We start from the raw sequence: 24,580 nt of genomic DNA, 5'->3' as shown, positions 1-24,580 counted from the left end.
TGTTTAAATGAGGCTCCTATATTTGCTGTATTTGTAGGTCTCACAAACATGTTTTGCAACAGAAAATTATCTTTTCTTTAGACTGGTAAAGAGCAGAGATGTAAAAACAAATAAAGAATGTGGAGGAGTGGTGAGAGACTGAGAAAAACCCCACCACACTGTAGAAACAGAGGTTTCTCCCTGTTTCCTGCTTTCTCTATTTTTCTGATCCCTCTAAAAATGAAAATAGCAATAGGAAACCGTTATTAAGCCACTCTCTTTTTCTTTCTCTTCCCCTTTCTTTCCTCTTCTCTCCCCCACCATCACCCCCTCCCGCTCTGCTTTCATTTCTCTTTTAACAATCGTCTTCCCTCATTTCACTTCTCAAAATGTCCTAACTGTGAGTAATAAATACTGTACAATAATGTAATGTAATGCGTTCACGTGTGCTCCGGTGCTTCGTTCTGCACATGTGTGGCAGTGCAGTAAAAGTCCATGTTCCCTCTGCTGCCAAACCACTTACAGCTCATAACAGATGTAAAATACACAGAGCGGTGACACATGATAAAAGTACAGATGAAATCGAGGATAATGTGGGCTTTGCTGCAACCAACGGATACAGCAAGAAGATGTTAAGATGCACAATATTCAATAACATTAGAAAAAGTTAAGTAAAACATGAATAAAGTATGTTATATTCGTATTATGAGAACTTAAATAAGCATTGCATAAATATTTTCAACTTATAAGTGCATATAGACCAAAATCCTTTTAATATTCTGTCAATTTTATATATTTTTAAAATCATGTTCTCACTTTGTGTTGTTTCTCCCAGAGCAAAACATAAGACCCTGTGCACAACAACAAATAAGTATGGTATTTATGCAAAAGTGACGTAATGTACATGGCGAAATTTGAGTCCGTTACGTAAGTCGAGATAATTCATCATGACTTTTGTTTTCACATGGTGCAAGTCTTTTCCTTTTAGCCAACCACAGCCTGCCTCCTTGACTTAGTCTCTCTTACACTACGTCACCTGACTTCCTCCTTTGCTCCCCTTATAATTATTATGGTCACTAGGTCACCGCCTAACAATGAATGCAAATATACAGCTATTTTTCTGGTGAGGATGGGTTGGCAACTTCCAGCTTGTATTAGTGTCTGTTGAGCCAGGATTGGCTGGTTTATATATGAGGCAAAGTGAGAGTGTCTAGCTTCCGTACCCATCAATAAGTTTGATTGATGGGTGGATATCGTGATATTAATGGTTGAAAATGGTTGAACAAGAAGAAAACACGATCGGATTTTTGATGTAAGAATACAACAAAATGTTTTTCTTTAGCTTTTTTTGGCATATTTATTAATTACCTGCATTACCTGCACAATGTGATCTAAAAGGGTCTAAAAGGCATTTTTCATTTCATCCTGAGTTACAGCCCTGTCTTAAACATGGATCCTTTGCAAAGACATTTTCCCAGCTGATACACACCCATTGACATATAGGACGACATGACAGCTCCCCAAAAATGAAGCCAAAACCTCTTAATCGCCATACATCACAACCCCTCCATGTTAGCAGATGGGACATGGGACTAAAAACTCAAAGTAGACGTCAAATAAATTGTTCCAAAGGATGGTTTCGGTCATTTTAGGTTGTTTGTGCCTCCTGCAATTAAAGAAAAAGGCTTCAAGCCTCTTGTTGACCCTAAATGAACCCCTTACTGTGTAACAAATACAGAGCAACGGGTGCCACACACGTGGTACGACACAGCCTGACCTTCTACCTCCGTATAGTTGTCTTCAGCTTTTCATGAGCCCTGTTAATTTTTTCTGTGACCATGCATTGTTATAAGATAATCCAATACTTTTACTCTTAGAAGAATGGAGAATGTTCTCAACTCATAAAGAAACACTAAATCCTTCAATGCATCTGGAAAATTCAAGCACAACATCCTCCACAAACCTTCTGTTTTTCTACATTTGAATATTTGGATTACGTATAATACACATAATTGGCGTCACATTATTTCTGACATTCATTAGCCGACCATAAAACACCACAGAGATGCAGTTCTATGTGTTCTAGTTCTGTTTCCAAGCAGCAGGCCGTCTGTGACTCCTGCCCCACATTAGTGCACTCTGCCAGGGGAGAGAAGCCAGGAAAGGAGGGGGCTTGGCACGGGGCCTGGGCTTCACCACCACCCAGATACAGCGCACACACACATACACACACACATCAATGCATGGGAGAGCTCTTGGCGAGACTTGAAAAGCCTTCATTGACGTCTTGGCTGCTGTGTACAGTTTGCCTCCTCGTCTGTCTGCACACACACATGCGCGAAACACACACATGCATGTACACACTCTTGTCTGCAAGTCTGTGGGTGATCAGTGCCATTTATTAGACTGTGGGGAAAAAGACTGGATTGAATGAAAGAGCTCACACACACACACACACACACACACACACACACACACACACATAAACACACACAGCCCTCCCCTTCATCCGTCCACCCCCACACTAAGTTAATTGCTTCCTCTCCTCCATCTCTCTTTCTTCTGTTCTCTCACTATCAAACTCTTCTGTCTCAAGTTCATTTAAATCAGCTTAAATCAGCCTTTTTTCTAATGGGACTTCTGCACATGCTTATTGTTTTCAATATGTTGTTAATGCACGTATGTAAAGTTAAAGACGAGATGTTTTCTGGGCCAAAACAAAACTGATGAAATATTCTAAACTTAAAGTTCACTTGTGGCTTTTTGCTGAGCAAAGTCATGGGATATTGTCAAAAGCCTCCACTGATGGAATGTAACTCAGTACATTTACTCAAGTACTGTTCTTAAGTACTGTAATTTGTACCTATACAGTACGAGTAAATTTACTGAGTTACTTTTCCAGGTAAACACTGATAAATGGTAATAATGTGGTGAAAAAAGTGTTTTGTAATCATCTCAGTTACACAAAGCACTTGTTTGTTGAGTTGTCTGTTCGCTGTTTTCACTGATGGAATGTAACTGAATAAAAATAACATGAAAAATAGAAATGTAGACTTGAAGTTCAAAGAAAATAACAAACTTTATCTTTCTCTCTCAGATTCCAGACAGATGCAGTCGTCTCCATCTTGGTCTTACGACCAATCATACCCCTACCTTGGCCAGATCACCACACCCACTGTCCACACAGCCAATCCCCTCTCTCCTGGTCGATCCTCGCTCAGTGACTTGTCTTCACGACTTACAGGTAACACACACACACACACACACACACACACACACACACACACACACACACACACAAGAGTGTGTATGCCTAGAATCCTGACGGTGAAATAAGTATGCTGTAACCTTTGCCCTTTGCCCTCTCTTAGGTCCTGACCTCACGGCCTTCGGCGACCCCAGGATGACCTTAGAACGACCTTTTACCTCCCTCCCCTCCTTGCCTGAATCACGCTTCTCAGACCCTCGGGTCCACTACCCTCCTACAGCAGCCGCCTTCACCTACACTCCCTCTCACAACCCTGTCTCCAATGGTGCCCTTGGAATTACCATGGCAACCGCCATGGCAACCACTCCTGCTGGGAGGTACCACACCTACCTGCCTCCTCCCTATCCAGCGAACACCCCCCACCAGGCCCAGAACGGGCCCTTCCAGTCCACCTCCTCGCCGTACCACCTGTACTACTCCACCGCTGCCGGCTCGTACCAGTTCTCCATGATGGCAGGAGGAGGCAGCAGCGACTCGCGCTCCCCGCCGAGGATCCTGCCGCCGTGCACCAACGCCTCCACAGGCTCCTCCCTCCTGCACCCATCTCTGCCCAATCAGAATGAAGGAGTGGGTGAAGAGGTGGAGTCCAGCCACAGTAGCTCCCCGACAAACATGGCAGCTGCTGAAGCTGTGTGGAGACCTTACTGAGCCGGCCGAGGTGGTGGAGGACACTTTGACCGGCACGCAGTGGGTACGTTCATTTACGGCAACAGCCTGGTCACGTGATGGCGGACAATCCAAAATAGGATAATATAATCCCAGTTAAATGACAAGGAACAGTTTGGCATTATTCTATTTTTCTCACGAGTCTCATGAAAAGACCGAAACCAACAATGAAACTTCTTTGTTGGGAAAACTCAACCCAGTTTTATTCGTCCATCACTCGACCAGGAGCCGGATGAGCGCACCCACTTTAAAACCATCTACTGACAAACAATGTTGGCCAATGAAAAACAAGAATGACTGACAGGTGCATTAGCCAACAGACAGCAGAGAGTGGACCTCCCAGTCTCACTCTCAGGACACAGAAAAAGGACTCCAGAGAAGAGCGAAGGACGAGCCAAGAGAAGCGGGCTAACATTTTGGTTTTACACTGACAGAGTGCATGCAGCAGCACTGGACTGATCTGAAATCAGCTTCCTTTGTAAAATAACAAGACTTCTTCCTCATAAATGTTGTTGGTGTTGTGAAAAGATTTGCTCATGCCAAATATTGTGGACGGCCTGTTTGTTTTTACCTTCATCTATCATTGTTTCACTCCTCCATGGTTACAGATCGTCTCTTTTTCTTCTTGGTCGACATGTTTAGAGCCCATCATCTCTCGAAGAAGATAAAGAAACAAACCTTTTAATGGCTCCTGAGACAAAATTGGACACATTTGGTTTTGATTGCTGAAAGATTATCTTCCTTCAGCAGCTTCACTCCCAGATGCTTTAATCTGATTTCCAAACATGTCTGACAGCATGGAGTTTTCTTATATACTTTAATTTATTCATACAATACCATTTTTGGTTGCATTTCATGTGTGTGTGGGTGTGTATGTGTCACATTTACACATGATCCACTGTCAATTTGTACTGTATATAACCATGACTGTAAATGACACCTGCATTTGATCATGATTTCGTCACCCCCCCTCTCTCTCTCTCACACACACACACACACACACACACACACACACAGAGCAGATTTATTTTGACATTGTTGATTGTGCACATTTGGTTTTGATTTATATAAATATTCTTTGTGAAGAAAATACAACTCTTGTCCTGTTGTCTGATTCGTCTCGAAGCCCATTTCCGCTAAAGAAAGAAAAAAAATTAAATGAAAAACAAGCTTCATGAAAAAAATATTTAAGAAGTCATAATTATGAGATATAAAGTAAGATTATGGGATAAAAAGTAATGACTATGAGATTAAATATCATAATTACAAGAAAGAAAGTCAGAATTATGACATTAAAAGTCATAACTATGAGACATAAAGTCAAAATTGTGGGATAGAAAAAGTCTAAATTAGGAGTTAAAAAGGTAGGGTAAAGGTAAAAAGGTAAAGGTAAATATATTGCCATGTTTTAAATCACAAGGCTTTTAAAAAAAACAGAACAACGTTTGAGTTCTTTCAGTTCTCTTAATTTAAAAATCTGTGCTGCATGCTGACACCTGTATCTATGCCAAACCACACACACGTCGACATTTCATCCATTGCTATTCCTGAACATGAAGGAATTTCTACAGGCAAACAGACAAGCCCTAGCTTGCCTTCTCTGCCAGTTTACACACACACACACACACACACACACACACACACAGACACACAGGTTGCTAAATAAAGGTGAAGTGATTGCAGCCAGACAGTGAGTACACATTATAAAAAGCTGAACTACTGCAGGCAAAGGTTGGGAGAGAGATTTCACAGTGATCTAAAACTCATCAAATAACTGACATGAACATACCTTAATAGACATCGAAATCATCTGTGGGTACTGAAGCCTAATGCTCAGCACCGAAACTCAGGTGAGTACTAACTTCATCTGTTCAGGCAGCCTTGTCAGCACATCCAGGCATGACTGGGAAAGGCCCAGGGAGTATTTTCTCTACTGTGCAACATGAGGAAGTCCAGGCGAAGGCGTCAGTGTGCTCAAAACAAACTATTACATGATTAACTATTCTCGTACAAATATGAATAACAGTACGCAACATTCACACCCACTGCTCGCCAATCACTGCGAGAAGTGTGTGTGTGAATGTTGTTGGTATGAGAAAGTTAAGGGTTCAGTATGCCTCAACGGAAACATCTGAAACCCCTTTCTATCACATTTTCTGATATCAGAATTGGGGGCTCTGCATCCGACATGTTTTCACAAGTATTTTATGCCACTTTCCACCATGAATGTTGCTGAAAAGAGACTAACCATGAGCTAGTTCATATCAAACATACTCAGACCCCTCATCCCCAGATACTGTTCCACAATCCCACAAAATCATTTGACGCATTGGCAACAAAACCACCTTTTAGAGAGCGCTTTAGGTTTCTCACTCAAATAAGGCAGAGATGGCTGTTATGGCTGATTTGAATGGAGGCAGATCACATCCCAGAGGTCGAGCTGAGGTTCAATAAGGATCAATTTGTTTACAAGAATAGGGAACAATGGAGGAGGCTCATTGTGGCCTCATTTCGCACAGGGGATGAACAGCACCGATTACGTCCTACATTTGTTTCATGCTAATGCCACAAGTGATGGAAATGCATGTTGAATTGTACATTTATATAATACAGAACATACGGACTTCAGCAGCATTTTGCATTTTTTCCTCATTCAACATAAATAACATGCACTGCTTGTTACTGCTGACCATTTTCCAAGTCATACTGGAGTGTGTTAGCTTGAAACATGCACTTCCAGTAATTGTTTCCTCTCTACCCTCGTACATCATACGTTTTATAGGTAATCCAACTCTCAAGAAAACCTTTAAAATGAACAATACATGTGGAAATTTCTCATTTTGTTTCAGAGACTCTTATGAAATTCAAGTTGGACATGAGAGAATAGTTTGAAAAGATTGAGAGAGATCATCCTGCGGTACACAGTTGGCTTTAACAGGTAATTTATCTTTGGTGAACAGCGACATCTAGTGGTCTAATCGCACTATGACACCCCAATGTTAAGGATGAACCTGAGAGAAGAGTTCAGTTTTTCTTTAGGGCTGAACTCTTCATGTGTCTCCAGTGGGTCCATAGTAAAATATGGTCAGCAACAGTTAAAGAAAACCAACAAATAACGCATCTTCCCAAATGGGCTTCTGGGGTTTAATGCGTGTCCATTTGTGGGTCGAGGACATTATTTCAGCAGCCCTGCAAAATCACAATTTTTGATGCTTAAGACTCCAGTTTTCTGTCTTTGAGCCTACCAACAGATACCAGAATTGATTTCCTACCAGCAGCCATCATTTGCCGCCTGGCTGAGCTTCAGATGTGATTGATGACCCCCAGTAATGACAAACTAGGGAGAAATTAACAAGGAGTCAAAATTTACATAATGTCCTATTAATCACTGTGACAGAGGGACAGAGGTGGTGATGGCAGGGGAAAATCCATGAGAGACAACAGATTTATTTATTTATCTATTTGAGATGTACTACAAATCCAAAGGCTGTGTGTGTGCAGTTGTGTAGAATCAGGGTGTCAATTAAGTTTGGATACTGACACTGTATCACAAACTTGTTATAAGTACAAAAAATAATACAATCCCCTGAAATAATGATTAAACAAGGAATGTTCTGTTATACAATTGATTAATGTAAATCATTACTTAGCTGCTTCATTACTGAGCACAGCAGGTGTAATGAAGACAAAATTAGGTGTATTTTGTAATATAAAAAATGAAAATAAAAAAATCTGACTAATATGTTAAAACAAGTGAAGTTAGCTACAGACCACATATTAGATAAAAAGGGCATAAACTAAGATCTGGAAATATTTAATCACTTTCAAAATGTATTGCTTTTTGACTATTGTTTTGTTTGTATTGATTTCCTAAATATCAATAAATCAATTTATTGTAAATGATTAAATAATACAGATCTTAATCAGGGTAAGCTTGGCATGATAAGTTTTACCAATAGGTACGTGATATGTTTAATGTCAGTTGTAAAAAGCCACGAACATTTGTATGGTTACGGTTAATGTATCATAGTAAACCAGAAATGACGTTAATTTTCCAAATTCAAGAAATATGTGATTGCTTGACATGAAGAGTTGTGATCACGTGACATGAAGCATGGTGAAAACTGCACATTCAGAGATAGATTTCCCTTCTAATTACACAAGTTTGAGAACGGTCACTCAATTTTCCCAGGCTTGAAACGCAACACGAGCGGACCTCTTTACGTCAGCACGCTACGCGCCAAATTTGTAAAGTGCGGAAGGCGCAACAGCGAAACAGCAGCGTACTCAGTGTTTTTAACGTTTGTCGTTCAATTTTTGGCTACTTTTGATAAAATATCCATCTTCAGTATGTCTCAACAGGCAGGCTATTCGCCCAGCTTCAAGCGACCGGCTGAAATCATGCGAATGAGGAGGAAAAGAGCCCGAAGCGAAGCCGGTGTCTTCTCCAGCCCGAGCGGCCAGGGCTCCACTGCCAGTCCGGGACAAAGCGACTCATCTCCGGCCAGCGTGCGGCCCTTCTCTCCTGGACCGCTTTTCAACAGCCAGAATCGCTCCGGAGGTGGAATAAAACGCCGGAACCCGTTCGCAAATATTGAGAACACTTTCAGCCCTAAAAAGAAATTACTCATTTATAACGACGAAGGAAATGCTGAAGCTGCGGACAGTTTCAAGATGAACAGATCGACGGAAAAGGAGGGAGACGACATGTCAACAAAGACAGGTTTACCTTTCAGTGCGAGGCTGAACGAAGTAGAAAAGCAGGAACACCAACATATGTCCAGCAAGGTTAGTTACTATGCCTTCACATTCAAGTGTGTTTTGGCTACACGAGTACAGACGCAATGCAGAACCCCCTTTAAAAAAAATCTAATTTTTAAAACCACCCAACAAGGCATGTCAGTACCCCTGTTCAATGAACTAGTCATAAAAACATTTATTTTATTCAAACTATTACATGTTTATGTGTTATATGTGAGCTGAATTCAACCCAACAACTGTCTAAAGCTCTTATGACAACATTAAGTTACAACTGTTAGTTTTTGTTGATTTAAAGAGTAGGAGTTTACTAAATTTCTATATTTCTGATAGGAGATTTGTTTGGAAATGCCTCTCTTCTTTTAAGGCTGTCATTGATGCCTTTATTTTTGCTTAATATGCTGAAAGATACATAAAGTAAATTACATGAGGACCAGAGAATGGTCCCACATTCCTGTGGTTGACTCCTAGTTATGTATGAAAAAATAATAAAGTGAATTTTGTTTTGTGACATAAAGTTTCATATTTTCCATATTCACTTCCCCTGTTGCAGAAATGTCTCACTTTCTCCGAAGACGACTCTCTGTTTGAAGAAGAGGAGGGAGATGTTAAAAGTCCATTGCTGAAGGTTGGATTCCTTCATTACTTTTTGCACTTTGGTTTGTCATATCCACACAAAATGTTTGTTTCCTCTCAATTGTTCAAAAGTTAAAATTACCCCCTCTCGTCTCTCTTCCCAGAGTCCCCAGGCCATTGCGCCGGCCTCCATAGCTCCTCCCGTCTGCACAGAGTACCCGGCAGACTGGAGCCTGAAGACTCGCCTCCTCTTCACCTCCCCGCTCTCCCTGTCGTGGGCAGAGCACCCCAAAGCCCAGGAGGAAGCTCTGGGGCTCAGCCAGCACTGCAGAGCTCAGTTTAGCACCCTCCCACACAGTCTACAGGTACAGTTTAAGTGTTGTTATTAGATGTGACATTACAGCGGGTGTCATGTTTAGAGAAATTTCTACAAAAGACACTCACTTGAATGTTTTCCTGCAGGATCCCAAGTCCTGCTCGGAGCTTCGTTGTGCCTTCCAGCAGAGTCTTGCATACTGGCAGCACCCGTCCCTGCCCTGGATCACTCTGTTCCCCAGGATCAACGCTGAGAGGAGCTTTACTGGGAAGAGTAGCCCGTGGGCACAAGATACAGCACTACAGCAGAGCCTCATGAGGGAATGGTGAGGCTGGAGATCTGGATCTGTTTACTTAGTCAGAGAAAATGTTCTGATCCACCTGAATTGCAATAAAGTCTCCATCTGTCTTCTTCAGGTCGGTCAGTCTGTCGTCTCTCTACAGTCTACTGAAGGCCAGACTGTGTCCTTACTTCTATCTCTGCTCTTACCAGGTAGGTGTATATATTTTGTAGGTTTCTGTTTTTTATTGAATTTAATTATCGTGTAATGACATGTTCAATGTGGTTTGACTGAATCTATTAATATATTCTATTCCTTCAGTTTACAGTGTTGTTCAGGGCAGCAGGTCTCGGGGGAGCCAGCAGCATCTCTGCATTAATCTCTCCGACAACCAGGGGTCTAAGAGAGGCCATGAAGGCTGAAGGTGAGTGTCAGCAGAGATAATTTCTGTCCATTTCAATAATATTTACAGCAAGGAGTCAACAAAGTGAGATCTTTTCAAATCCTGCACAATTTTGTCATGTCGTACATCCCCAAAAATGTAGGCATCAAGGAACATGAGGATTTTTATTCCTCCTCCAGCTACCTCAGATCTTTATTCATTAAAAAAAAAACATCTGGTTCATCAGAAGTTTGACCATTGCATTGCAGCTCTTCAATCATCCTGTGTACCTTCGCAGGTATAGAGTTCAGCCTCCCTCTAGTGGACGAGAGGAGGAAAAGCAGGGAGCAGCAGAACCCGTCAGTGCACCAGGGAGAAGAGGAGGAGGAGGTGCAGAAGGAGAAGGCACAGGAGTAAGTGTGTTTTCCCTTCATTCTCTGTCTCCACTGTACACTTTAACCATACATGTGATTGTAAGAATTTGCGAGTTGAGTTTGTTGTGCCTGGAAATCAACACCATGTCACATGACACACATTGTACTTTGATTACACTTAATAATCAAAGACTTCCTAATCTGCAGTATAACCATTAAATAAAACGGACCATTAATTAAGCCATTGTGCTTAAAAGCTGACTTTACAGGCGCGTATCGCATTGATAGTAGCATTTCCCGGTCATTTCAGAGGGTAAAACACAAACAGAAAGTAATTCATAACTGGTCTCAAGGTTATGGGTAACCAGAGGCTGATAAATCTGCCCATATCAGCTTATCAATATCAGCATATATGTATGTATGGGTCGAACCTAACCTATAAAAAGGCTGATTTTGGTTGCACTGACATTTATTATTATTATGCTTATAATTTTGATTGTAGGTGTTGTGAGCTGAAGAAGGATGAGGACTGTCAGGCAGGTGATGAAGGAGAGGATGAAGATGGTGACTTCTCCTGGCTGAAGGAGATGGGAGTCCAGGACAAAATCAAGAAGCCAGACAGCATCAGCATTCAACTGTATCCTCTCTGATATTGTCAGCTGCATGTCAGATCTATGTCCAGTTTAATGTAATAATGACCAGTTAAAGCTCCTTGACCCACCGGTGCAGTCGTAAGGAGGGCCACACCGTGTCTCTGGACCACAAGCCGGAGTCTGTGGTGTGTGTGGAGGGATCACACACCTTCACCCTCATCAACTTCCTCATCAACTGTAAGAGTCTGGTGGCTGCAGCCGGCTCTCAGGCCGGTCTACCTCCAACACTGCTGGCTCCTGTCGCCTTCAGAGGAGCTACGATGCACACGCTGAAGGTACAGACGCACACAAAGTAAAGATATTGTGTTCAAATATTACTTTGGTAAAAAAAAAAAAAACGTTACCCATACGAATAGTACTCCAGTAAAAGTCTAAAAGTATCTCATAATAAATGTACTTAGGTATCAAAAGTAAAAGTAAATTATCCACATATTTGGCTCTGATACAGCATGTAAAACAGTACAAGTACAATACTTGAGTAAATGTACTCATTTACATTCCAGCACTGCACACACACAGTATACACACACACCGTTTCTGTGTGTGTACATGTCTGTACATGAGAGTGTGTATGTGTGTTTTTCAGGCCCGCAGTGTGAATGTGAAGAGTCAGGTTGGGTCTACGTACCAGAACATCAGCAGTCTAGAGATCACAGGTACAGCTGCACCATCTCACCTCATGTTTCATATTTCATCAGCTCACTGAACCAATTCTGTTCTCTTCTATCATTAATGTATAAAATAACTGGAGGAAGTTGTTGATGTAATTATTTATTTGTCCCTCCTTCCTTCAGGACCCATCCTCCCCTCCTCCCTCCACACCGTCACAACCCTCCTCCGACCCGCTCAGAAAGGGAACTTCTCCGCTACTCTTTACACACACGCACCCACCGCCGTCATGAACACACACACCACCGAGGAACAGGTAAGAAAGTCATTATCTATCTATCTATCTATCTATCTATCTATCTATCTATCTATCTATCCATCTATCTATAGCTCACTCCAGCTGTCTTTCTGTGTGTGTTCTCAGGTAACTGATGGCTCGGTGGACCTGTCCGGTTGTGGTCTCCATCCTGCCTCCATCCAGCAGCTCCAGCAGCCCTCCAACCTGGGCAAGACTGCTCTGACTCACATCAACATGAACAACTACAGCTACACCTGGAGGAACTGACGTGTCATCAATCAGTTTCATTTAACACAAGATGATCCTGACAGACTGAAATCATTTTAAAGACTCAGGAGTTCTGGTTTAACTTCTTGTTTTAAGATGCCTTTACAAGCAGATTCTGTTGCCTTGCACTCTATTTTAATCTCTTCTTTAAAGCCGTGGTAATAAGAGTATTGTTTCTAAATGTGTTTTTAATGTAGATAAATGCAGTGTTTACTATCTTGTTTGAAAATGTGTTTTAATTACTTGTAATTTGTTGCGTTTTGGAGAAATAGCTTTTATTAAATGAAACTTCTGTTGCACCATCACATTGAGGTTGTATTCGATTGGGGTGAATGCCGAGGAAATAAATACGTTCTTTGTGGAATTACTGTTTTTTTTTTTTAGTCACTTTCTATGAATATTCTTTGATAAAATTGTTTATAAGATAGTTTAAGACACACATTAGAGCAGGACTGCACAATGAATCGACACAATATTGACATCGCTAAGTGATTACACACGATCGAAACACTGACCGAATATTTTTGACCACAGTGGCAACAATATACAACATATTTATAGTACTTTATATAATAGTACCATTTTTGAGAATAAGTCGATCAAGCTGAAACTGATCCGTTTTAAGAACCGTCTCTATTGAAGTAGCAGCAGCTCCCTCTGCTGTGTGTACAGAGAAGTGAAAACCTTACAGCACCTGGTATTCCCTTTACATTGTGAGCAGAAAGACATCCAGTGCTTTTATTATTTGTATACTTATTGGCTGCATATTTGTATAAGATGTTACTGCAAGTTTTCACTTTCTACCAATAGATGAGGTAGGATTTCAGAAAATGGGCTTATTCAACATTTTTGGGGGTATTTAAGGTTGCTGAATCTAAATCTGCTATATGCCAGGCTCAAAAAATGAGTTTTAAGCCTCCTAATTACCACAATAACATAGGCCTATAGGCCTAATAACATAGGCAATGTGTTAGGTGAATAGGATAGAAAATCAAAGTATCACATATCTACATGAAATCTCCCTGGCTTGTTCCTTATGAACAATATTTGTCATTTTTGATATTGGATGCAAATTAGTGCATAATTAATTATGTAACACCTAATTTGGATGCTAAAACAAAATTTCACATATCTTGCAATACGATTTTTTTGTTGTCTCAGGGTAAGCAGTAATCTACAGAAGTTTCATGGCGATATCTATTGACTTTTTTACCCTGTTCACCTGTAATGCATTGTCAATGGGGTTCATATTATTATTTCTCTATTTTGAGGCATTACAAAAGATTTGAATTCAGCAATCTTGAAAAGGCTTACCCCTCAGATGTTGTATTTACTATGAGCTTTATTCTCCATTCATTAATACATCAGTAATCATTAATACATAATTTATAAATACATACCTCTTTATTTGATCACTGTTATTGTTGTGCATGTGACAAGAACCTGAAACACAGGTGAGAAGAAAAGTGGTTGTAGCAAACTGAACATCAGTTTTTGAGGAGCACAATGTTTGTTTATAAGCAAAGTTTGGAATGTGTATTAATCAGCTAATTATTATGTTTTTTGTCAGGTCATGGAGGCCCTGTTTCATGTTGTGCCCATACCTTCAGTGTGGCGAACAGCATCTACTTGTTGAATCACTATTCAGCAGGTGTGATTCTGTTTGGTGACAGAGTTGTGCTTCTTCACAGTCTGCCATTGGTCTTATTGTCACTGGGTCACGTGACATGGAAGCTATTGGAAATAAAAGCGGTAAAATCCAATAAAAACAGGTGTGTCCTACACTGAAAAAAGGGAAATTGTGGGTTGTTCATCTTACAAATATGCATTTAATGAATACTTCAATTAAATGTATGTTTCTCTCAGACATGTTTTAATCTCGTGGGATGTAAAGTCTACTAGTCTCAGTCATGTTGAGATGACGCAAAGGAGTTATGTTTTGTTCAAAATGGAAAGCCAACTAATTGTATCCCTTATGGCTGTAAGATGGAAACGTTTGTAGAGAGTTACTGTCACCAGGTTGAAACACTTTATATCTTTGCACATTAAATGTTGTGAATATTCGCTTTTTTTTTTTTCAGGTTTTTGGAATAAAGGTTGTAACTGTTCCATCATTTTCAACAAGGAAACATTGTTTAATTTTAAGAATGACCAAGAAAAATCTAATTGAAAAGTATTAAACAAGAAAATTATTGATTCTCAATTCTGATGGATTTGTTTTGTCTTAGAATTGAGACCTGAATAAGTTAATATGGGGTTGTTTAAAAAGAGCAATTATGGGATAAATGTTCATTTGAAAGCTGTCTCTAATGAAGCAGCAGCAGCAGCAGCAGCTCCCTCTGCTGTGTGTGGAGAGAAGTAAAATGCTTACAGCACCTGGTATTCCCAGGCGGTCTCCCATCCAAGTACTAACCAAGCCCGACCCTGCTTAGCTTCCGAGATCGGACGAGATCGGGCGTGTTCAGAGTGGTATGGCCATAAGCGAGAGATGAAGCTACAAACAGGCCTTTTATAGATGATGTTAGACATGTAGTTGTATACTTCACATGTAGATAGTTTCTTCATACATTTACTGTGATAAAAATATTCTTAATAATATACGGCATGAATGTACCAGAGTAGAAACTATTATGAGTGAAGAAGCCTATGACTACCTTTTTAAAGAAAACATGACATTAAATCCAGTAGCTGAGTAAATGTACTTATACTTCTGGAAAAGTCTATCATTTAGGTGTGGAAATGTCATTATAATCAGAGCTTCTTATCCAGAATTTATAAAAACATGTTTGTATTTAACTATGTAAGAGCAGACAGATACATGATGAACATCATCTATAAAAGACCTGTTTGTAGCTTCATCTCTCGCTTACGGCCATACCACTCTGAACACGCCCGATCTCGTCCGATCTCGGAAGCTAAGCAGGGTCGGGCCTGGTTAGTACTTGGATGGGAGACCGCCTGGGAATACCAGGTGCTGTAAGCTTTTTACTTCTCTCTACACACAGCAGAGGGAGCTGCTGCTGCTGCTGCTGCTGCTTCATTAGAGACCCACATCATTTAGTTTTGCTTCAACTCAAAACAATTCTTTCCTCCCTGAGTGTCCCTTTACTTCAGACACTGTTAAATATGAAACATGAAGTTGCAATGAACTTGTTAAAAAAACTAAGCAGCACTTTAACATCAGTTTTTGAGGAGCACAATGTTTGTTTATTATCAGGAGATTTATGAAGAAGAAACAAACAACTAACATTCAACAGTGTGAGACAGGATTGTACAACAATTCAGGGCTCAAATCCTCAGGAGCAGTATCCTATAGGTGGCGATAATGCACCTGTACTTGATTGACAACCACACAGAACCTATAAAGAGGAAGAGGAAACTAGAGGACATTTTGGATAAACAGCGTTCATGGTGAATTTGTTTGTTGTTGAACCAAAAAAAAAAAAAATGGGACGTTTCAGAAAAGGCCAAAGACAGAGAAATACCGACCTCTGGCAAAAAGCTGGAGGGAGGGAATTCCTTGTCAAGTCTTTCCTTGATCATGGTTTCGGTAAAGTAGGAGAAAAGGGTTCTTCTGAGCAGTGGTCCTCAATTTCACTGGCCATTTTTGAAGGCACCAAAAATGGTCTAAAGTGGTTGAGGGTCCTCTGGAATGAAGACCGAAGAGGAATCCGGACAGAGGTGCTTCATACAGGTAGGCCTCCCAGTAAATGTTAACTTTGTTGAGCCCCCAGAAGTTTTGAAATGTTAGCCTATGTTTTTGTTGTAGGCTACATCAAACTAAAGAAATTTGGATGTACTGTCATTAATGGGATTACTCCAACAGCTCTGCAGGGCAGTCAAACCCCAAGAGCCCACATGGCACAAGTGGATCAGGATGAACGAGACAGAGACGCACAGGTAAAAAGTTCTGTTTTTCCAAAACTCTAATTCATAGAGTGTTAATATTAAACAGCATGCACTGATTGCCTGGTAACTGACTTGCAGTTAACCTTACTGTGGAAAAAGAGGGACAACGAGGTGGTTGTTGCAGTGCTCCCTTCACAGATGGTGGGCCGCAGCATCCTCATCCACCACAGTGAGCTATGCTCGCTTCGGCCACATCGGTGGTTGGTAGGAGAGGTACGTGACATTTACTTTATCTGGCATTTTAAGATTTATATCAAGAATGTTTAGATACTCTTAAATTGCTGGAAATTAAACTTCAGCAAAGTTTGAAATGTGCATTAATTGGCTAATTATTGTGTTTTTTGTCAGGTCATGGAGGCCCTGTTCCATGTTGCTGCCCATACCTTCAGTGTGGTGAACAGCATCTACTTGTTGAATCACTATTCAGCAGGTGTGATTCTGTTCGGTGACGGAGCTTTGCTGCCTCGTCATAGTCTACCAAAGGTAATGTGTTTGTTTGTGCGTGCATGGTGATGGTGCGGGGTGGGAAATGAGAGTTGGAGGTTCATACACATACATTAGCTACATGGAGTAAAAAATAGGCTGAGAATCAACAAGTGTTTACCTGAGATTACTGATTACTTTATCCTCCCTATATGTAAATGTTTTTTCTATCGTGCTTTTCCAGTCTACTGACCGCTCAAAGCGCTTTACAACACTTGTCACATTCATACACACATTAGTATACTGATAGCAGAAGCTGCCAAGCAAGGTGCCAACTGCTCATCAGGAGCAATATGGGGTCTTGCTCAAGGATACTTTGACATGCAGCTGGGGGAGCCGGCGATTTGAACCAGCAACCTTCTGATTCCTAGACTTTAAGTGCACAAGAACATACTTATCAGGGGTAAACTTCAGTATGAATTTGTCATTAGAAGTCTGCATGTTTGTTTTCATCCTTTTTTCATTTCACACTCTTGCAGGTCAACTTTGAAAGCTTTGACGCTGTTCTGTCATTTGTCCTCGTCAACAACAACCACTGGAAGTTGCTGGTTTGTAATTCTTTTGTTTTTAGTCATTTGATCATTTTGCATGTTTTGTCTTTTAATGCACACCACTTCAGAAGTAATGAAAGTATTTGTGAATAGTTCTTTTCCTTTTTTTGGTTCTGTCACAGTACATTCATGCAGAAAGCAGCACTGTGTTTTTGATGGATCCAGCACCATCATCAACAGAGCTTGAGGACTCTGAACGTGCTGCTGAAAAAGTACAGTAAGTCAACATTTAAGCTATCTTTGAAAATTCTACAAAATAATGTTTAAAGTGAGTGAAATTTAGTTACATCCACAATCAAACATTGAAAGCTGTTGTAATTAAGTGTATTAACATTATCCTTATTCAGGGAGTACTTCAGGATGAGGAGGACAAGTGGCAAAACAGACTGGGTGGACATTAAGTGGAGAGGGGGAGTTGTGGGCCACCCAGTTCAACAGGATGGATGTAGTTGCGGTGTTATTGTTGTCAAGGTACAGTACGCCAAGGAGATTTTGTTTTCATCATGTCATGTATGAAACGTTTGTGTTAGAGACGATTTAATTTGAACCAATTAAGGCAAATGTAAATTACCATGTGAAGAGAAATTACAAATCTGTTAAAAGTTTTGGGAGGCATTCTAGTCATGGGTGGATGTCTTCTGTAATGGGTCTCCCATTTTTGTTGCCAGTATCAGTGGTATTATCTAATGAAGATGAAACACCCTCCGTAACAGCAGTGTTGTTTGTATAGATGGCAAAAGCACTGATGGAGTCCTTCCCTCTGATCCCTGATGTTAACTTTGAGACATCTACTGAGGAGATGGAAAGGGAGAGGAGAGATCTGGCTCTCCAAATCCTAGAGGCATCAGGTACATATGCTGTAACTAACACACAGGATACCTACAATATTCTGTGTAAATAAATACATACTATCTTGTAATTCTTTTGTTTCAGTCTTTGATGAGCACACTTGTTGTGCAATGTGTGCAGCCTCAAGGCCTCTGGGATCTGGACCTCCCAATACAGACTGGGTGAGTTGTTGTGAAGCAGCAGTAAATGTGGACATAACATGGTACACTCGAGTCCGACTGAAGGAAAGCTAACTGATACAAGCATGTAAAATGCCTTGGTGTCTAATGGCAAAATATATATCAATCAATAATTTCACAGGTCCAGTGTGGTGAATGTGTGAGATGGTTCCATTCCCAGTGTGTCGATATGGACACAAACTTAGAAAAGACCAACAAAGGACGCTGGGAATGTCCCTTTTGTGAGTAAGCCCCGCCACCTGTAAACAGGCGCAATAGCAGCCGAGGAGCGTTACAGACTGCACCATTTTCTCTTGTGTCAGAGGATTTGTTGTGGACCTCCAGGACTTTCTACACAGTGAAGGTAATTAAAACTTGTCAAATCAGTACGAGTTAGAGATGGTCTGTTAATATGCATTACTTTTACTGAGCCATCATCCAGTTTTTCTGCCAGTAAGCAACTTGAGCCAGTTAATGTTAATGCAGATGTTAGCTAGCTACTATTCACTAGTCAAACTAACATTAGCCCTCAAGCAGCTTTTAAAGCCTTATCTGTAATGTGTGTTTCATGAAATGTGTGCAAGTTTACATGCCTCAATTAATCACTGCTGTATGCTATTTTTATGTATGTGCGTACGTAACTCTGACTTTCAGTTAACCTTACTGTGGAGAAAGATGGACACAGAGGTGGTTGCCGCAGTGCTCCCCTTCAGAGATGACGGGCCTCAACATCCTCATCCACCACAGTGAGATATACTGACCTTCAGTGTGGTGAACATCATCTACTTGATGAATCACTACTCAGCAGCTGTGATTCTGTTTGGTGACACAGCTGTGCTGCCTCGTAAAAGTCTACCAAAGGTAATGCGTTTATGTAGTTAATGTGTGTGTGTGTGAACCTCCAACTCCCATTCCCCATCCCACACCATGACCATGCACGAACATACAGAGTAAAGAGAGGCTGAGAATTATCAAGTCTTTACTCAAAACAACTACATTACCTAAGATTACTGATTACTTTACCACTCTGAACACAACCCCTTTCTGTGCATCAGACAGTGTGCGTATCAGTCGGGAAGCTCTTGGAAAAGTTCTATTGCATGATCTTTGCTGATTTCATTTCTCTCGTTAGAAAAAAAGTTTCTCTTTATTTTGGAAGTCATTCCCCCGACAGCTTCTGCTGTTTGGGGGACTTTTTTGATAAAAATGTTACGGACTGACAACGTGACGATGGAAAAAGGACTGGATACATGTCACGAGTGTGTCAGTGGTGGCATTATCTAATGAAGAAGAAACACCCTCCGTAACGGCAGTGTTGTTTGTATAGATGGCAAAAGCTCTGATGGAGTCCTTCCCTCTGATGTTAAATTTGAGACATCTACCGAGGAGATGGAAAGGGAGAGGAGAGATCTGGCTCTCCAAATCCTAGAGGCATCAGGTACATATGCTGTAACTAACACACACAGTATACCTACAATATCCTATGTAAATAAATACATACTATCTTGTAATTCTTTTGTTTCAGTCTTTGATGAGCACACTTGTTGTGCAATGTGTGCAGCCTCAAGGCCTCTGGGATCTGGACCTCCCAATACAGACTGGGTGAGTTGTTGTGAAGCAGCAGTAAAAATGTGGACATAACATGGTACACTCGAGTCCGACTGAAGGAAAGCTAACTGATAAAAGCATGTAAAATGCCTTGGTGTCTAATGGCAAAATATATATCAATCAATAATTTCACAGGTCCAGTGTGGTGAATGTGTGAGATGGTTCCATTCCCAGTGTGTCGATATGGACACAAACTTAGAAAAGACCAACAAAGGACGCTGGGAATGTCCCCTTTGTGAGTAAGCCCCGCCACCTGTAAACAGGCGCAATAGCAGCCGAGGAGCGTTACAGACTGCACCATTTTCTCTCGTGTCAGAGGATTTGTTGTGGACCTCCAGGACTTTCTACACAGTGAAGGTAATTAAAACTTGTCAAATCAGTACGAGTTAGAGATGGTCTGTTAATATGCATTACTTTTACTCAGCCATCATCCAGTTTTTCTGCCAGTAAGCAACTTGAGCCAGTTAATGTTAATGCAGATGTTAGCTAGTTACTATTCACCAGTCACACTAACATTAGCCCTTAAGTAGCTTTTAAAGCCTTATCTGTAATGTGTGTTTCATGAAATGTGTGCAAGTTTACATGCCTCACTTAATCACTGCTGTATGCTATTTTTATGTATGTACATACGTAACTCTGACTTTCAGTTAACCTTACTGTGAAGAAAGACGGACACAGAGGTGGTTGTCGCAGTGCTCCCTTCAGAGATGACGGGCCTCAACATCCTCATCCACCACAGTGAGATATACCGACCTTCAGTGTGGTGAACATCATCTACTTGATGAATCACTACTCAGCAGCTGTGATTCTGTTCGGTGACACAGCTGTGCTGCCTCGTAACAGTCTACCAAAGGTAATGCGTTTATGTAGTTAATGTATGTGTATGAACCTCCAACTCCCATTCCCAATCCCACACCATGACCATGCACGAACATACAGAGTAAAAAATAGGCTGAGAATTTACTCAGGTAATGTACTTGTTTTGAGTAAAGACTTAAGATTACTGATTACTTTACCAATCTAAAACACGCCTCATTCGGTGCATCAGACAGTGTGCGTATCAGTCTGGAAGCTCTTGGAAAAGTTACATTGCATGATCTTTGTTGATTTCGTTTCTTTCATTACATAGTATACCTACAATATCTTGTAATTCTTTTGTTTCAGTCTTTGATGAGCACACTTGTGCAATGCGAGCAGCCTCAAGGCCTCCAGGACCTGGACCTCCCAACACAGACCGCTGGGCCCAAAGGATGTCCTGTGGCACTGGATGACTACAGGTCGATTGCACCGAACCCTCACATCATGAAGGTCATGAGAGATTTGTTCTAGCAGACCTCAGACCCCTAGTGTGCTCATCACAAGACCCCCTGCAGTTCGCATATCAGCCCCATACAGTGGCTTGCAAAAGTGTTCATACCCTTTGAACTTTTTCACATTTTGTCACGTTACAACCACAAACGTAAAATGTGTTTTATTGTGATTTTATTTGATAGACCAACACAAAGTGGTACATAATTGTGAAGTTGAAGGAAAATGATACATGGTGTGGCGTGCAGAAGTATTCAGCCCCCCTGAGTCAATACTTTGTAGAACCACCCTTTGCTGCAATGACAGCTGCAAGCCTTTTGGGGTATGTCTACCAGCTTTGCACATCTAGAGACTGAAATTGTTGCCCATTCTTCCTTGCAAAATAGCTCAAGCTCAGTCAGATTGGATGGAGAGCGTCTGTGAACAGCAATTTTCAAGTCTTGCCAGAGATTCTCAATTGGATTTAGGTCTGGACTTTGACTGGGCCATTCTAACGCATGAATATGCTTTGATCTAAAGTTTTCTATTGTTGCTCTGGCTGTGTGTTTAGGGTCCTTGTCCTGCTGGGAGGTGATCCTCCGCCCCAGTTTCAAGTCTTTTGCAGACTCGAACAGGTTTTCTTCCAAGATTGCCCTGTATTTGGCTCCATCCATCTTCCCATCAACTCTGACCAGCTTCCTTGTCCCTGCTGAAGAAAAGCATCCCCACAGCATGATGCTGCCACCACCATGTTTTACGGTGGGGATAGATGGATAGATAAATTTTATTGTCTCTTCCGGGATAATTATTTTCGCATTCCGTACAGCCGCCAGAATTACACAAACAACAAAAACAACATCAATACCACAGACGTATACCCGCCACCAAACACGTATACATTCCACCACAGTTACAATCTCTTCATTCTTTTGTTTAGTTCAGTTATGGCATATGGTATGAAGCTTTTGTTAAATTTTATTTACCTGTATCGTTGGCTAGATGGAAGGAGTGTGAAATATGTGTTAAGGGGATGACTGGGATCAAGTGCTATGGATTGAGCTCTGCGTCCAGTGGCTGTGCTATTGAGGTCTGAGAGGTTGGGGGTAGGGAGCCCGAGGATTTTGGTAGCTTTGTGTGTCTGATCTGTATTAGTTTGTTTCTGTTGGGTGCTGACAGCATGTTGAAGAAGCAGGGGGAACGGTAGAGGAGCATGCGCTGAATGATGCTTTTATAAAAAGTAGCAACAGGAGGTGAGGGGAAACTGAGTGCTCGGAGTGTGCGGATGGCGGAGGGTCTTTGTTGGCAGCGTTTATAGATGTCAGTGGTGTGTTGTTCAAAGCTTAGTTTATTGTCCAGGGTGAGTCCGAGATATTTGTGGCTCTCCACCATCTCAGCTGCTTATGCTGACAGGGTTGTGGGTGGAGTCAGGGGCTGACCTGCTGGAGGAGTTGAAAACCAGTTCTTTTGTTTTGGAGACATTTAACTGTACGTGATTGTCTGTGCGAGATATGAGATGGAGTTGTGATAGGCCATTACCAAATTATTGCCTTTTAAGAAGTGCAAGTACTGCAGTGTCATCTGAGTATTTCAGGTAGGTCGTGATGGGTGAGGGGCTAATGCAGTCATTGGTGTATAGGGTGAACAGGAAAGGGCTCAGGACACAACCTTGTGGGGCTCCTGTGTTGGTGATGGCGGGTGGGGAGATGGTACTGCCCACTCTGTTGGATTGTGGTCTGTCACTCAGGAAGCTGTGTATCCAGATGGTGTGTTCAGGGTGCTGTGCAGTGTTAGTTTACCGCCACACATAGCGTTTTGCATTTAGGCCAAAAACTTCATTTTGGTCTTGGCAGGTTTACAGTTGTGCCATACCTTTTCCATTTTCGGATGATGGATTGAACAGTGCTCTGTGAGTTGTTCAGAGCTTGGGATATTTTTCCATAACCTAACCCTGCTTTAAACTTCTCCACAACTTTATCCCTGACCTGTCTGGTGTGTTCCCTGGGCTTGATGATGCTGTTTGTTCACTAATGTTCTCTAACAAACTTCTGAGGCCTTCACAGAACAGCTGTATTTATACTGAGATAGATTAGATTGCACTGGTTTTTATTTAGGGGTATCAGAGTAAAGCTGGCTGGATACTTTTACATGCCACACTTTTCAGTTCATTTGTAAAAAAAATTTAAAACCATGTATCATTTTCCTTCCACTCCACAATTATGTGCCACTTTGTGTTGGTCTATCACATAAAATCCCAATACATTTACGTTTGTGGTTGTAACTTGACAAAATGTGGAAAAGTTCAAGGGGTATGAATACTTTTGCAAGTCACTGTACCTGCTGCAGGACGTCTACTCCTCCCCTCCCTGGATGGACCAACACCACTGTCCGCATCCAGCCCAGGCTGCTGAAGGCCAAGGTGGACATCAGGAGGAACAAGCCCCCACCCTCTCAAGTCTGCATTGGTGGGACAGATGTGGAAATAGTGCAGTCATGCAAATACCTGGGTGTTGTGCTAGACAATAAACTGGATTGGTCCACAAGCATGGAGGCAATCTACAAGAAGGGCCTGAGCCAGCTTTACTTCCTGAGGAGGCTCAGGTCCTTTAATGTCTGCAACCAGATGCTCCTGGGGTGCAGTCGTCAAAGCGAAGGATGCCAACAGACTGAATAAACTCATCAAGAAGGCAGAGTCTGTTGTTGGCTCTAAGCCGTCATCCTGGAGGAGGTGGGGGAGGACAGGATGCTGGTAAAACTGCTTGCAACCATGGACAATGCCTCTCGCCCCCTCCACAAAACTCTGGACAAGCTTAAGAGCAGCTTCAGCAACCGACTCATTCAAGCCCGCTGCCTAAAGGAACGGCACAGGAAACTGCTCCTTCCTGGTGCCATCAGACTTTATAACGCACACTCCATAACACTCAAATAATGTGCTTTAAATTATTATTACTGTAAATACTGCACCTTATGTTCCTCTTGTCTTTTTCTTCTACCTCAGTATATATTTTTTTCATTTTATTCCATTTTACTTTACTACCTCCTATCTTTTGTATAGCTACTTTGGCATTTTATTGTATTCTATTGTTTCTATATCTGTCCTTGTATTTTGATTGTATTTAAATGTACCCACTGCTACAATAACTGTATTAGTCCCTGAAGGGAAATTGGGTTATCTAGTGAAGCTTTTGATTAAAAAAAAAACCTCACTAAACTGATTTCATATTGTAGCAGTCCAATTGTTTGACTGCATTTTTTTCTTGTTTGGGCTGGTTTTCCCTCTGGACTAATCACAGGGGATTCAGAGCACCTGTG

At 41.4% G+C, this 24,580-nt stretch overlaps 2 protein-coding genes and 1 long non-coding RNA gene across 6 annotated transcripts in view; all 3 read left to right on the top strand.

Annotated features, from left to right (window-relative positions):
- The window catches only part of runx1 (RUNX family transcription factor 1), a 50,833-nt gene extending 45,879 nt beyond the window's left edge, over positions 1–4,954 (top strand). For all 3 annotated transcript variants that reach the window (XM_084347071.1, XM_084347072.1, XM_084347073.1), the window contains 2 exons: positions 3,077–3,223; positions 3,351–4,954. In XM_084347071.1, the coding sequence (XP_084203197.1) occupies positions 3,077–3,223; positions 3,351–3,895 (692 nt within the window). In that variant the 3' untranslated portion in view covers positions 3,896–4,954. The remainder of the gene's footprint in view (positions 1–3,076; positions 3,224–3,350) is intronic.
- Positions 4,955–8,174: 3,220 nt separating this feature from the next.
- donson (DNA replication fork stabilization factor DONSON) lies at positions 8,175–12,731 on the top strand. Of its 2 annotated transcripts, none has more exons than XM_084346781.1 (12): positions 8,175–8,701; positions 9,225–9,299; positions 9,412–9,612; positions 9,710–9,888; positions 9,980–10,055; positions 10,165–10,267; positions 10,524–10,638; positions 11,102–11,236; positions 11,329–11,527; positions 11,839–11,908; positions 12,047–12,177; positions 12,286–12,731. In XM_084346781.1, the coding sequence occupies exons 1-12, from the start codon at positions 8,264–8,266 to the stop codon at positions 12,424–12,426; spliced, it is 1,863 nt and encodes a 620-aa protein (XP_084202907.1). In that variant the 5' UTR covers positions 8,175–8,263; the 3' UTR covers positions 12,427–12,731. The 2 variants fall into 2 exon arrangements, with proteins under 2 accessions (XP_084202907.1, XP_084202906.1); XM_084346780.1 differs by having other exon boundaries at positions 12,262–12,731.
- Positions 12,732–19,898: 7,167 nt separating this feature from the next.
- On the top strand, positions 19,899–20,710 carry LOC311253238. The gene is made up of 3 exons (XR_014621651.1): positions 19,899–19,978; positions 20,120–20,341; positions 20,632–20,710. It is a non-coding gene; the product is annotated as an uncharacterized lncRNA (long non-coding RNA).
- Positions 20,711–24,580: the final 3,870 nt, after the last annotated feature.

Source organism: Pagrus pagrus (assembly GCF_965226575.1).
Source record: "Pagrus pagrus genome assembly, chromosome: 24".
Lineage (NCBI taxonomy): Eukaryota > Metazoa > Chordata > Actinopteri > Spariformes > Sparidae > Pagrus > Pagrus pagrus.
This window is presented reverse-complemented; position numbering and strand designations above follow the sequence as displayed.

Bases quoted from the DNA above. Each gene is read 5' to 3' on its own strand.
- donson (XM_084346780.1), top strand. From the start codon at position 8,264: ATGTCTCAACAGGCAGGCTATTCGCCCAGCTTCAAGCGACCGGCTGAA. The intron at 9,613-9,709 runs GTACAGTTTAAG...GTTTTCCTGCAG, and splicing joins CCCTCCCACACAGTCTACAG to GATCCCAAGTCCTGCTCGGA. The intron at 11,237-11,328 runs GTATCCTCTCTG...CCACCGGTGCAG, and splicing joins GACAGCATCAGCATTCAACT to TCGTAAGGAGGGCCACACCG.